This window comes from Oncorhynchus nerka, linkage group LG9a (genome assembly GCF_034236695.1).
Source record: "Oncorhynchus nerka isolate Pitt River linkage group LG9a, Oner_Uvic_2.0, whole genome shotgun sequence".
NCBI classification, from domain to species: Eukaryota; Metazoa; Chordata; class Actinopteri; order Salmoniformes; family Salmonidae; genus Oncorhynchus; species Oncorhynchus nerka.
This window is the reverse complement of record NC_088404.1, coordinates 49616938-49632473: the sequence shown is the minus strand read 5'-3', so window position 1 is coordinate 49632473 and position 15536 is coordinate 49616938. Positions and strand designations below refer to the sequence as shown.

The window sequence follows — 15536 nt, the reverse complement described above, 5'->3', positions numbered from 1 at the left end:
TTTGTGTCCACAGGGATGGTTCAGTCCAGGTCAGGTGTTTGTGCTGAATGAGTACTGCGCCCGCTACGGTGTGAGGGGCTGCCACCGCCACCTCAGCTACCTCCGGGACCTGATGGAGTACTCTGGGAACAACGTCCTGGTCGACCCCACCCTCCTGCATTACAGCTATGCTTTCTGCGCATCCCACATTCATGGCAACAGGTACATACATTGACAAGCTCCACGAACAAGTTACAAAAGTGTAGTATACTGTTGTACTACCTCAGCTACAGGTTTTTGCTTTTACTGTTTGATTAACTGAAATGTTGTCTCCGGAGCTTCAGATGGTCAGTGTCAAGAAAACAATATCAATAACTCGTAAAAAGACTTGATGTTGTTCACACACTTCCATTCATTGCCCCTACACACTTTTTCCTAATTTTGTTACGTTACAGCCTTTTTCTAAAATGGATTAAAATAAAATAAAATCTCATCAATCTACACACTATACCCCATAATGACAAAGCGGAAACATTATTATTATTATTTTATTTTTCTTATACAGAAAAACCTTATTTACATAAATATTCAGACCCTTTGCTATGAGACTTGAAATTGAGCTCAGGTGCATCCTGTTTCCATTGCTTATCCTTGAGATGTTTCTACAACTTGATTGGAGTCCACCATGATTTGGATAGGCACACACCTGTCTATATAAGGTCCCACAGATGGCTAAAACCAAGCCATGAGGTCGAAGGAATTATCCGTAGAGCTCCGAGACAGAATTGTGTCGAGGCACAGATCTGGGGAAGGGTAGCAAAAAAATTGAAGGTCCCCAAGAACACAGTGGCCTCAATCGTTCTTAAATTGAAGTAGTTTGGAACCGCCAAGACTCTCCCTAGAGCTGGCCGCATGGCCAAACTGAGCAATCGGGGGAGAAGGGCCTTGGTCTGGTAGGTGACTGTCCTGTGAGGATCAGAATGGGTCAGATCAGACTGGTGGGAGGGTAACAGTAACCAGGCCTCTCTCTCTCCCGCAGAGGGGAGGGAGAGCTGCTGGATGGTCGACCGTTCACACTCGGTCGTAAATTAAGCAGGAGAGAACTCTCTCTTTACCCTTTGGTATCAACTAAAGGAATGCCTTTGACACAGACAATTTTGCCGCCCAAAACTCTAACGTCCAAAAGTGGATAATGGAACAATAATTCTAACATGGGGAATGTGAGAAATGGTCAGTGGGGAGATGGAGACAATTAATGTCATATTGTTTTTCATTTTGTGATGTTATTCAAAACTATGGACCAAATACTGTAACTTGGAAATAATACCCCCTTTATATGTCAAGTTTCCATCCAATATGTTGTATATATAATATGAAAAATGAGGAAAGTATTTCTGTTAAGAGAGGAATGTGATTTTAGGAGTCATAAGAGATCACTTCTAATCGTATCCTTTGCACAGTAAAAAGCCACGCCCCGAGTGAGGTCAGAGAGCTTGTCAGCATGACGGAGCACCCCTTTTGGCCAGAGTACATAAAAAGCCTTTGTAACGAAATGAACATTAGACCAGGAAACGTGTAGCTGTAGCTTATTCTATATACTTCCGGCCCGTCCTTGGACACTGTGCTATCTAACCTCCAAACGAGCTTCAATGCCATACAACACTCCTTCCGTGGCCTCCAACTGCTCTTAAACGCTAGTAAAACCAAATGCATGCTTTTGCCTGCACCCGCACGCCTGACCAGCATCACCACCCTGGATGGTTCCAACCTTGAATATGTGGACATCTATAAGTACCTAGGTGTCTGGCTAGACTGTAAACTCTCCTTCCAGACTCATATCAATCATCTCCAATCGAAAATCAAATCAAGAGTCGGCTTTCTATTCCGCAACAAAGCCTCCTTCACTCACGCCGCCAAACTTACCCTAGTAAAACTGACTATCCTACCGATCCTCGACTTCGGCGATGTCATCTACAAAATTGCTTCCAACACTCTACTCAGCAAACTGGATGCAGTTTATCACAGTGCCATCCGTTTTGTCACTAAGGCACCTTATACCACCCACCACTGCGACTTGTACGCTCTAGTCGGCTGGCCCTCGCTACATATTCGTCGCCAGACGCACTGGCTCCAGGTCATCTACAAGTCCATGCTAGGTAAAACTCCGCCTTATCTCAGTTCACTGGTCACGATGGCAACACCCATCCGTAGCACGCGCTCCAGCAGGTGTATCTCACTGATCATCCCTAAAGCCAACACCTCATTTGGCCGCCTTTCGTTCCAGTTCTCTGCTGCCTGTGACTGGAACGAATTGCAAAAATCGCTGAAGTTGGAGACTTTTATCTCCCTCACCAACTTCAAACATCTGCTATCTGAGCAGCTAACCGATCGCTGCAGCTGTACATAGTCTATCGGCAAATAGCCCACCCATTTTTACCTACCTCATCCCCATACTGTTTTTATTTATTTACTTTTCTGCTCTTTTGCACACCAATATCTCTACATTTACATTTAAGTCACTTAGCAGACGCTCTTATCCAGAGCGACTTACAAATTGGTGCATTCACCTTATGACATCCAGTGGAACAGCTTCTTTACAATAGTGCATCTAAATCTTTTAAGGGGGGGTGAGAAGGATTACTTTATCCTATCCTAGGTATTCCTTAAAGAGGTGGGGTTTCAGGTGTCTCCGGAAGGTGGTGATTGACTCCGCTGTCCTGGCGTCGTGAGGGAGTTTGTTCCACCATTGGGGGGCCAGAGCAGCGAACAGTTTTGACTGGGCTGAGCGGGAACTGTACTTCCTCAGTGGTAGGGAGGCGAGCAGGCCAGAGGTGGATGAACGCAGTGCCCTTGTTTGGGTGTAGGGCCTGATCAGAGCCTGGAGGTACTGAGGTGCCGTTCCCCTCACAGCTCCGTAGGCAAGCACCATGGTCTTGTAGCGGATGCGAGCTTCAACTGGAAGCCAGTGGAGAGAGCGGAGGAGCGGGGTGACGTGAGAGAACTCGGGAAGGTTGAACACCAGACGGGCTGCGGCGTTCTGGATGAGTTGTAGGGGTTTAATGGCACAGGCAGGGAGCCCAGCCAACAGCGAGTTGCAGTAATCCAGACGGGAGATGACAAGTGCCTGGATTAGGACCTGCGCCGCTTCCTGTGTGAGGCAGGGTCGTACTCTGCGGATGTTGTAGAGCATGAACCTACAGGAACGGGCCACCGCCTTGATGTTAGTTGAGAACGACAGGGTGTTGTCCAGGATCACGCCAAGGTTCTTAGCGCTCTGGGAGGAGGACACGATGGAGTTGTCAACCGTGATGGCGAGATCATGGAACGGGCAGTCCTTCCCGGGAGGAAGAGCAGCTCCGTCTTGCCGAGGTTCAGCTTGAGGTGGTGATCCGTCATCCACACTGATATGTCTGCCAGACATGCAGAGATGCGATTCGCCACCTGGTCATCAGAAGGGGGAAAGGAGAAGATTAATTGTGTGTCGTCTGCATAGCAATGATAGGAGAGACCATGTGAGGTTATGACAGAGCCAAGTGACTTGGTGTATAGCGAGAATAGGAGAGGGCCTAGAACAGAGCCCTGGGGGACACCAGTGGTGAGAGCACGTGGTGAGGAGACAGATTCTCGCCACGCCACCTGGTAGGAGCGACCTGTCAGGTAGGACGCAATCCAAGAGTGGGCCGCGCGGAGATGCCCAACTCGGAGAGGGTGGAGAGGAGGATCTGATGGTTCACAGTATCGAAGGCAGCCGATAGGTCTAGAAGGATGAGAGCAGAGGAGAGAGAGTTAGCTTTAGCAGTGCGGAGCGCCTCCGTGATACAGAGAAGAGCAGTCTCAGTTGAATGACTAGTCTTGAAACCTGACTGATTTGGATCAAGAAGGTCATTCTGAGCGAGATAGCGGGAGAGCTGGCCAAGGACGGCACGTTCAAGAGTTTTGGAGAGAAAAGAAAGAAGGGATACTGGTCTGTAGTTGTTGACATCGGAGGGATCGAGTGTAGGTTTTTCAGAAGGGGTGCAACTCTCGCTCTCTTGAAGACGGAAGGGACGTAGCCAGCGGTCAGGGATGAGTTGATGAGCGAGGTGAGGTAAGGGAGAAGGTCTCCGAAATGGTCTGGAGAAGAGAGGAGGGGATAGGGTCAAGCGGGCAGGTTGTTGGGCGGCCGGCCGTCACAAGACGCGAGATTTCATCTGGAGAGAGAGGGGAGAAAAAGGTCAGAGCACAGGGTAGCGCAGTGTAAGCAGAACCAGCGGTGTCGTTTGACTTAGCAAACGAGGATCGGATGTCGTCGACCTTCTTTTCAAAATGGTTGACGAAGTCATCTGCAGAGAGGGAGGAGGGGGAGGGGGAGGAGGATTCAGGAGGGAGGAGAAGGTGGCAAAGAGCTTCCTAGGGTTAGAGGCAGATGCTTGGAATTTAGAGTGGTAGAAAGTGGCTTTAGCAGCAGAGACAGAAGAGGAAAATGTAGAGAGGAGGGAGTGAAAGGATGCCAGGTCCGCAGGGAGGCGAGTTTTCCTCCATTTCCGCTCGGCTGCGCGGAGCCCTGTTCTGTGAGCTCGCAATGAGTCGTCGAGCCACGGAGCGGGAGGGGAGGACCGAGCCGGCCTGGAGGATAGGGGACATAGAGAGTCAAAGGATGCAGAAAGGGAGGAGAGGAGGGTTGAGGAGGCAGAATCAGGAGATAGGTTGGAGAAGGTTTGAGCAGAGGGAAGAGATGATAGGATGGAAGAGGAGAGAGTAGCGGGGGAGAGAGAGCGAAGGTTGGGAGGGCGCGATACCGTCCGAGTAGGGGCAGTGTGGGAAGTGTTGGATGAGAGCGAGAGGGAAAAGGATACAAGGTAGTGGTCGGAGACTTGGAGGGGAGTTGTAATGAGGTTAGTGGAAGAACAGCATCTAGTAAAGATGAGGTCGAGCGTATTGCCTGCCTTGTGAGTAGGGGGAAGGTGAGAGGGTGAGGTCAAAAGAGGAGAGGAGTGGAAAGAAGGAGGCAGAGAGGAATGAGTCAAAGGTAGACGTGGGAGGTTAAAGTCGCCCAGAACTGTGAGAGGTGAGCCGTCCTCAGGAAAGGAGCTTATCAAGGCATCAAGCTCATTGATGAACTCTCCGAGGAACCTGGAGGGCGATAAATGATAAGGATGTTAAGCTTGAAAGGGCTGGTAACTGTGACAGCATGGAATTCAAAGGAGGCGATAGACAGATGGGTAAGGGGAGAAAGAGAGAATGACCACTTGGGAGAGATGAGGATCCCGGTGCCACCACCCCGCTGACCAGAAGCTCTCGGGGTGTGCGAGAACACGTGGGCGGACGAAGAGAGAGCAGTAGGAGTAGCAGTGTTATCTGTGGTGATCCATGTTTCCGTCAGTGCCAGGAAGTCGAGGGACTGGAGGGAGGCATAGGCTGAGATGAACTCTGCCTTGTTGGCCGCAGATTGGCAGTTCCAGAGGCTACCGGAGACCTGGAACTCCACGTGGGTCGTGCACGCTGGGACCACCAGATTAGGGTGGCCGCGGCCACGCGGTGTGGAGCGTTTGTATGGTCTGTGCAGAGAGGAGAGAACAGGGATAGACAGACACATAGTTGACAGGCTACAGAAGAGGCTACGCTAATGCAAAGGAGATTGGAATGACAAGTGGACTACACGTCTCGAATGTTCAGAAAGTTAAGCTTACGTAGCAAGAATCTTATTGACTAAAATGATTAAAATGATACAGTACTGCTGAAGTAGGCTAGCTGGCAGTGGCTGCGTTGTTGACTTTGTAGGCTAGCTGGCAATCGCTCTAGACTACACAATTATCTTTGATACAAAGACGGCTATGTAGCTAGCTACGATCAAACAAATCAAACCGTTGTACTGTAATGAAATGAAATGAAAATGTGATACTACCTGTGGAGCGAAGCGGAATGCGACCGGGTTGTTGAGTGCGGAAGTTCTATTCGGAAGACGTTGGCTAGCTGTTGGCTAGCTAGCAGTGTCTCCTACGTTAAGGATGACAAATAGCTGGCTAGCTAACCTTGCTAAATTAAGATAATCACTCTAAGACTACACACTCTAAACTACACAATTATCTTGGATACGAAGACAGCAAAGACAACTATGTAGCTAGCTAACACTACACTAATCAAGTCGTTCAGTTGAGTGAAATAGTTTCTACAGTGCTGCTATTCGGTAGACGGTGGACGTTTGCTAGCTGGCTAGCTGCTGGGCAGATAGCAGTGTAGACTACGTTAGGACGACGAAATACGATAATTACGCAATTATCTTTGATACAAAGACAGCTATGTAGCTAGCTAAGAAGAAATTGCTAAGATTAGACAAATCAAACCGTTGTACTATAATGAAATGTAATGAAAAGTTATACTACCTGCGGACCGAAGTGCGGATGCGACCGCTCGCTCCAACCCGGAAGTATCTCTACCTGTACATGACCATCTGATCATTTATCACTCCAGTGTTAATCTGCAAAATTGTAATTATTCGCCTACCTCATGCCTTTTGCACACAATGTATATAGACTCCCCTTTTTTTCTTCCTTTTGTGTTATTGACTTGTTAATTGTTTACTCCATGTGTAACTCTGTGTTGTCTGCTCACACTGCTATGCTTTATCTTGGCCAGGTCGCAGTTGCAAATGAGAACTTGTTCTCAACTAGCCTACCTGGTTAAATAAAGGTGAAATAAAAAAATTTAAAAAATGTCCATCCTGGTCCGAATCCTGAATACCAACAAGAGGAGGAAGAGGTGAGAAGCTCACTTCAGACAATCACTGGTATAGCTGATTAGCTGTCTTAAGTCACATATTGAGAAAAGCGAATCTAAGTGAGACTATCCTACTACGCTCATCACCAATGGGAATCGTCGGCATGGCTGGTTATCTTCCAGAGTGAACAACAACAGAAGAAGGGAAAGGCAGACCCCTTTCGGACAATCAGAGCCATACAGCCGGAAGGCCAACAACTTTCAGAGAAGACTTGGTTCCCACCGAGATAAATGACGAACAAAGGCATTTCACACTTACAGTTGAAGTCAGACGTTTACATACACCTTAGCCAAATACATTTAAACTCAGTTTTTCACAATTCCTGACATTTAATCCTAGTAAAAATTCCCTGTCTTAGGTCAGTTAGGATCACCATTTTATTTTAAGAATGTGAAATGTCAGAATAATAGTAGAGAGAATGATTTATTTCAGCTTTTATTTCTTTCATCACATTCCCAGTGGGTCAGAAGTTTACATACACTCAATTAGTATTTGGTAGTATTGCCTTTAAACTGTTTAGCTTTGGTCAAACGTTTCGGGTAGCCTTCCACAAGCTTCCCACAATAAATTGGGGGATTTTTTGCCCATTCCTCCTTACCGAGCTGGTGTAACTGAGTCAGATTTGTAGGCCTCCTTGCTTGTACACGCTTTTTCAGTTCTGCCCACAAATTTTCTATAGGATTGAAGTCACGGCTTTGTGATGGCCACTGCAATACCTTGACTTTGTTGTCCTTAAGCAATTTTGCCTAAACTTTGAAGTATGCTTTGGGTCAATGTCCGTTTGGAAGACCCATTTGCGACCAAGCTTTAACTTCCCGACTGATGTCTTGAGATGTTGCTTCAATATATCCACATAATTTCCCATTCTCATGATGCCATCTATTTTGTGAAGTGCACCAGTCCCTCCTGCAGCAAAGCACCCCCACAACATGATTATGCCACCCCCGTGATTCACGGTTGGGATGGTGTTCTTTAGCTTGCAAGCCTCCTCCTTTTTCCTCCAAACATAATGATGGTCATTATATAACGATGGTCACATTTCTTCAAAAAGTGTGATCTTTGTCCCCATGTGCAGTTGCAAACCGTAGTCTGGCTTTTTATGGCAGTTTTGGAGCAGTGGCTTCTTCCTTGTTGAGCGGCCTTTCAGGTTATGTCGATATAGGACTCGTTTTATTGTGGATATAGATACTTTTGTACCTGTTTTCTCCAGCATCTTCACAAGGTCCTTTGCTGTTGTTCTGGGGTAGATTTGCACTTTTCGCACCAAAGTACGTTCATCTCAAGTAGACAGAAAGTGTCTCCTTCCTGTGCGGTATGATGGCTGCGTGGTCCCATGGTGTTTATACTTGCGTACTATTGTTTTTACAAATGAACGTTGTACCTTCAGGTGTTTGGAAATTGCTCCCAAGGATGAACCAGACTTATGGAGGTCTACAATTTTTTGTATGAGGTCTTGGTTGATTTCTTTAGATTTCCCAATGATGTCAAGCAAAGAGGCACTGAGTTTGAAGATAGACCTTGAAATACATCCACAGGTACACCTCCAATTGACTCAAATTATGTAAATTAGCCATCAGAAGCTTCTAACGCCATTACATAATTTTCTGGAATTTTCCAAGCTGTTTAAAGGCACAGTCAACTTAGTGTATGTAAACTTCTGACCCACTGGAATTGTGATACAGAAGTATATGTGAAATAATCTGTTTGTAAACAATTGTTGGAAAAATTACTTGTGTCATGCACAAAGTAGATGTCCTAACTGACTTACCAAAACTATAGTTTGTTAACAAGACATTTGTGAGTGGTTGTAAAACGAGTTTTAATGATTCCAACCTAAGTGTATGTAAACTTTGACTCAGTACCGGGTGTCCTTGTATATGGTCTCATTTTTGTTATCTATTTTTATTTGAAAAGGTTCTTACGTTTTGACTTTGCGTTGTTGGGAAAGGGCTCGTAAGTAAGTAAGCATTTCACGGTAAAGTCTACACCTGTTGTATATTCTGCACATGCGACAAATACCTTTTTTCTCTCCATGCATAGGCTGCCATGCACATATAGAAAAGCGTGTATACCTATTATTTCAGGATTTCTCCTCTCAGAAATCAAGTATTTTATTTGTGTCCTGGCTAAAATAAGTCAAATAAAAACTGGTGGCTTTAGTGATTTGTAAAGACGAGTCTTGCAAAGGGACTTGACAGTACCATAATAGTAACCACCCTGTTTGGCTTCTTCTTTGCAGTGGCTATGTTGGGCCACTTTTCTCAATTATTTGAGAAGGAGGGAGAACGTGTACAGAGACTCTCACAAATTACTACTTAGCTTTCAACTCTGCATCAGAGCATAATATGATTAGAAAATAATTATAGGTTCTGCATCAGCTTTTAATAGGTAACGATAATTGTTCCCTTTTCTCCCTACTTGTTTTCTCTCTTTTTTGTTGTTGATCATGATTCATTTCTACTCACAATTTCTTAAACCATATATGGTTGAGTTTTATCATTTAGATTGAACTAAATATCTAAGGTCTTTGCATCCAGAAAATGTTTCACATCCAACAAATAGTTATAATCAAATATAATCATATTTTCAGGATGTTTAACACTAACACGTATCCATTGGTAATTTTCTCAAAGGCACAAGTTATTAGTTTATTGTATTTAGTCCGATATGAGCAGTATACCTTGGCCACTTGTCGGCTTAATAGCTCCACTCTGTTCCCTACTTACTGTTCTCTTACGGCTAATAGTTACCCACTTACCTCAAATAACCCCTGCTTGACTTCCCCTGTGATAAATGCTAATATATGTGCTTTCTCTCTTTGCTCAGTAATTTAGCAAATTAGAACAGTAATGATTAGCCTCTCTAAGTAATCACCACGTATAAACGTGAGAGATTGCTGGAACTGGCTTTTTGTCAGTTGGAGCCCTAATTTGAATAATTGATGCCTATTCAGTACTCTCGATGTTGCCTGGGGGTGCGGATTGGAGAGGAGGCATTGAGTAGCATGAGGCCACAGACCGAGAGAATGGAGGTAGTTTTATGCAACAGCCTTAAGCAATCTTCTTGTCTTGTCAAAAGTGCTGGTCCTGTTTCTAAACAAAGGGGAAGGACCTTGGCGAATGTGTACCTTATTTAAAAAATATATTAATTATATGAAATCTGTCAGATCTACTGTGTACAAAAACCCATGCCCTTTCTTTGTGATGTGTGTGTGTACGCGTACCCCTGCATTTTGGGATTAGCCTATGCACTTGGAGACCAATAGTTGTCAAAGAACTGGTTGATTTGAGGGTAATATTTCCTTATCAGAGCTGTCATTTTTAGGTTCTCAGTTAATTGGTTAGAGGCTGTTGCACAAAATTACATGTCTACCAGATAATATAAGTCTTTAACAATCACACTCTGTACAATGGTTGTGAATGTGGCTTGTGATTTCTGGAAAAAAAGTTGTCCTTGCTAACTTTGAAACAACTTTTGTGGATCACTGGTTTTGATTGACTCGTTGAGCTTTGCCACCGCCATGGGTTCGTGCAGGTTTGGCTTCCATCTTCATGGAGACAGGTGTGTTTGGGAGCAGAGCAAGGCTAAAGGAGTCCATGGCAAGGAGGGCCAAAGGGCAGCACTGTGAGCTGTTATGAGCCGTGTGGAAAGTGACAGTGGACACATCATCTCCTGCTCACCTCTCTCTTACCTGTCACTTCCTATCCCCCGCTTCTCAGAGATGTCCGGCTCTCATGAGCTCAGAATGTGACAGGAGCTTTTACTTCTGCAACCCCGACTCCCCCATGCCACCCATTCCGTGTCTCCTAACCGTCACCCATCCCCGTTCCCCACGCTGCTAAAGGGAGGAGACACACACACACAGTGCCCTGCCACGCATGGACGCTACCTCACCGTCAGATGACGCCCACTCCGTCGGATGTGATTAACCCAGAGATCCTGAGGTTTGGAGCGTGTTCGAACATGACAGTCAACACTTACAGATGAGCCATATCCACTGTAAACACCCTGACAGTAACCTACAGCCCCATCCTGGAGCCTGTTAACCCTTTGTGAGTGGGGGTCAGCGTTTAGCCTCCACTCAAACACGCTCGCTTCATTTAGCAGCAACAATGCCTCTGCCCTCGACAAGCTGTTGCACTGCATCCAACTCTGACGTGTGCAGCCAAGCATGACGGGAAGTTTGATTGGATTTGATAGCAGTCAGAGAAAAGCTATTATGGGAAAGCCAGTTACAAGCACAGGGGCTATACTTTATATTTGAATGGCCTATCAGGGTATTTTACCCTGTTGCCAACCATTTTTGGTTAAACAACGCTGGCTTAGAATGCTGGTACACTTTGAATGTGACAAGGATGTCAACATAGAGGTGTTATGTATCAGAGGACTGAACAACTGAAGTGAGAGTCTATTTCTTATCTGACTCCATACTACAAAACTGTCAGTTTTGACCAACCTTACAATCTGGTGTTTTGCTTGTGTTAATGTGATCATATTTGTATAATTCAAATTCAGCAACTGGTCAGCTCTCAGGATCCATGGGCTTGGGCTGGGACTAAGGTCGAGTGTGTGAGGCTTAGTGTATGGCCAAAGGCTGAAGATGGGGAAGCTGCAAAACATGACCCTTATATCTTCAGCTGGACATTTGGGCTGGAGTGTGAGGGAGGAACTGAACAAGAAATCCACTGCCTTCTTTTTACCTCAACATGAAAGAAAATGTCCTTTGCCATCACATGAGTGAGCACACTCACTCACCCACCCCTCCTAGCGCTATCCTTTTTGTGTTCCTTTGCGATTAGCTGGTGCTTGTTAAAGGGGGTTGCAGCCGGGGGGGTTAATGAATTGACAGATTTAGGGAACAACAGGGTTTACAAGTTGTCCTTACAAGTGTGGTTGTGAAGAGAGGGCTGCTTTTCATTGTAGACCAGGGCCTTTTGGTAATTAAACGTAAAGGAGTTGAAGTGAAGGCCTTATGTTCATAATAATAATAATACATGGGACTTAAATAGTGCTTTTCACTGACCCAGAGTCACTTTACAATTGTAGAAACTAAACAAAAAAACAGATATTAAAACAACAACGCCATGCTAAGCTGTAGAGAGAGAGAGAGAGAGAGAGAGAGAGAGAGAGAGAGAGAGAGAGAGAGAGAGAGAGAGAGCGCTTTGGTGCAAACCTGGAGAAGGCCCTGTTGCTGGAGCTTGGAACTGAGAAAGGCAAGGTGGCCTGCTGTGGTGGAGCGGAGTGAGCGTATGGGTTGGTAGATGAAGAAGGTCAGAGAGGTAAAGGGGGACAAGGTGGTGAAGAGCTTTGTTGGTCAGAAGGAGGATCTTGTCATAACACGGTGGGAGACAGGGAGCCAGTGGAGTTCACAGCAGATGGGGTGATTTTTTTTTTTGCCAGGACTTAGTGTAGGTAAGGAGTTGGGCTGCAGAGTTCTGAACCATTTCTGTTTATGGAGGGAGCCAGCAATGGTGAGTTGTTCAGACAGGAATGATTAATTAGCTTTAGGAGGACGGTACACAAGGGTAGTGGTCATGGAGCAGGATTATTTGTAAGCAATGTATTCAAATAAAGAGTTAATAGGGAGATGGGGACTGCAAGCGTCTACAGTTGAAGTCAGAAGTTTACATACACCTTAGCCAAATACATTTAAACTCTGTTTTTCACAATTCCTGACATTTATTAGGTCAGTTAGGATCACCACTTTATTTTCAGAATGTGAACTATCAGAATAATAGTAGAGATAATGATTTCTTTAGATTTTTCGATGATGTCAAGCAAAAAGGCACTGAGTTTGAAGGTAGGCCTTGAAATACATCCATAGGTACACCTCCAATTGACTCAAATGATGTCAGAAGCTTCTAAAGCCATGACATCATTTTCTGGAATTTTCCAAGCTGTTTAAAGGCACAGTCAATTTAGTGTTTGTAAACTTCTGACCCACTGGAATTGTGATACAGTGAATTATAAGTGAAATAATCTGTTTGTAAACAATTGTTGGAAAAATTACTCGTGTCATGCACAAAGTAGATGTCCTAACTGACTTACCAAAACTATAGTTTGTTAACAAGAAATTTGTGGAGTGGTTGAAAAACAAGTTTTAATGACTCCAACCTGTAAACGTCCGTCTTCAACTGTATTGTCACTACATTTCTTGCGATTTTTTTTTTTACAGTCATTTATTACAGCCAATTACCTTTGTACATTTCAAATGTGAGAATTTTTTTTACTCTAAAACCAGGCACATTTTTGATGGGATGGTTTACACTAATTTATTCTAGAATTATCTTAGAGGTTTTTGTTTTCTAGAAGTCACTTGGCGGAGTAAAAACAGACAACAACAAAAAACACACAAACAATTAGTAAATTCTTCATATGCAATTCACAGTTCAGTTTCTCAGTTTCGACTTAGTTTTCATTTCAAACTTCAAGTCACGAATATTGTTGCAGATGCCTGTCATTCTCCCCTGCTAGAGGCTAATACATCATGGTCAGGAGCTCACTGCATAGGCTTTTATAAGCACAACACAGACAACCTCTCCCCCACTCTTCCCGGTGAAAGTGAGTGTCGTTTTGAGGACGCGCCTATCTCGTTCATCTGAAAATAGCCCTGGAAGTCAAGGTTAGCAGTCTGGGTAGTGAATGCATTTTCTTCTCTTTCCCCAGAGTGCCTATTCATACAGAGGCAAGAAGGGAATGGGTTCATTGCTAACCTTAAAAGGGCAATCTGCAATTGCTACATCAATTTTCAGACTTTAAAATGAATGATATACAGCCATTGATTCTTGAATATTACTCATACATGCCTCATGAGCTTAGTTCAACTGTCTAACCTCATCAGAACCCCAAAATATAAGCTTGTTTTATTCTATTGTTTGTAAACAATAGCATTGTAAACAAACCCTGTATAGCTTCAAAACATGGTTAAAAGTATAATTTCCATTTAATTTATGGTCAGCCCTTGCATCCATAGCACAGTCTATGAATTTGAGATTGGTTAGTTTTCTCCAACCCCATCCCTAAGCCATTTACCCCAAAAAGTGTTGGTGTATTTTGTTGTTGTTTGAACTGCAGATTGCCCCTTTAATGAAATGATCATCAAGAATTTGTATGTGTATTTTTTTTAGGCCGGATGGAATGAGCACAGTGACTGAGGAAGAGAGAGAACAGTTTGAGGACATAAGAGGCCGTCTCCTGAGTCTATTGGACAACCAGATCATCCATTTTAGGTACTACTTCCTCTACGATTGACGTGATTACACACGATGGTATGTCATAATATTTGTCAGTAATGCACTTGTAACTGAGTATAATAAGAACTTTCAACACATTTAAACACGTGTGAAATACTGTATATTGGATTTTTGGTCCAATATACAGTAAGCCTAACAGTTAGAGCGTTGGGCCAGTAACTGAAAGGTCGCTAGTTCAAATCCTAGAGCCGACAAGGTGCAACATTTGTTGATGTGCCCTTGAGCAAGACACTTAACCCTAATTGGTCCAGGGTCGCTGTTGATAATGGCAGACCCTAGTCATGACCCCATTCTCCGATGTGGTCTCAGGAGAGTTGAGATATGCAAAAAAAAAAAAAAAAACATGATCAATTCCCGTATCAATACACACTTGAAATAGGAAAAGTTTCAGCACCCACCAAATTATTATTATTGTTATTATCTGTGAGCTGCCATTCACCATTATTGCATTGTATGGCCTTATTGTCAGGACCATGGAAACAGATCCAGACCTTGAAGGATGGTTTGTTCAACGCCTGTGAAGGGCCCTCCATCTGGTCCCAAGGAGGAAAGAGGGTAGATGGGGACAATAAGTTGGTAGGGGGCTGTTGAACGCAGCGGGGGTCAATAGCAACACTCCTCAACGATAGGCTAATGGCAGTTAACAATAGCCTAGACAATGTTGGGATTATGCTAATATGCAGCAGACAGGAATGGGGTGCATATAGTTCAGGATTAAGGGGGACCACAGCGAAGTTGATTAAGGGCTATAAGAGTTGTTTGGTAATTCCTCACCACGCCCGAAGGGACATGTTTGACAGGGACCACCTCAAATCCACTGAAAATATGATATATCCATTTGGGAGAGAGATTGCCCTGTAGGTCAGCATCTATTTGCTTGTTTCCAGTCCATTATTACAGAACAAATCAAGATCACCAGAGTTCCGAGAGCCATGCAGGCAATACATGTGTGGTCATGGGCATTTGCCTCCCACTTCTGACCACTACTTTGTTAAGGACTAGCATTTCAATGTTAGTTCACACTTGTTGTTTACGAAGCATGTGACAATTACAATTTTATTTGATTTTGATCACCCACAGATTTGACCTACATATTTGTGCCGGTCATTGTCTAATCAAAGAATGCAGTAGGCTATAGTCAAAAAAAAAAATTATTGGTGAAATGTCGTGCATTGGCGTCCTTTCAAACATCAAGCATTCCACAGTATCTTTCTTGAAAATGGTGTAGATGCGATGTCCACTCACACTTGTATCTACAGGTACTGTTTCCCCTTTGGACGACCAGACGGGGCCCTCAAAGCGACACTCTCCCTACTAGAAAGGGTATGTTGTGCTTGAAAGCTATGTCTGCTGTCTAAGTCTGTTGTTATTCTTTTGAGTTTACATTGTTTTTGTATTCTTCAAACTGCAGATAGTTGTGTTGACCAGAATGTGTTGGGATATACTTGTTGCCGTCCACTCTAAACAGGTTTTGGGTCACTCTTTTAAGGATCTAGTAGTCAGTTTTGTTGTGTTTGGCATTAGGCTTATGACTGTGTTTGGATAAT

General features: G+C 44.2%; 1 protein-coding gene across 1 annotated transcript in view; it reads left to right on the top strand.

Moving 5' to 3' along the window:
• The window catches only part of LOC115134470 (calcium-dependent secretion activator 2-like), a 178825-nt gene that overhangs the window by 99803 nt on the left and 63486 nt on the right, over positions 1-15536 (top strand). The window contains exons 11-13 of the mRNA XM_065022669.1: positions 14-201; positions 13864-13965; positions 15249-15312. Of these exons, the coding sequence (XP_064878741.1) occupies positions 14-201; positions 13864-13965; positions 15249-15312 (354 nt within the window). The remainder of the gene's footprint in view (positions 1-13; positions 202-13863; positions 13966-15248; positions 15313-15536) is intronic.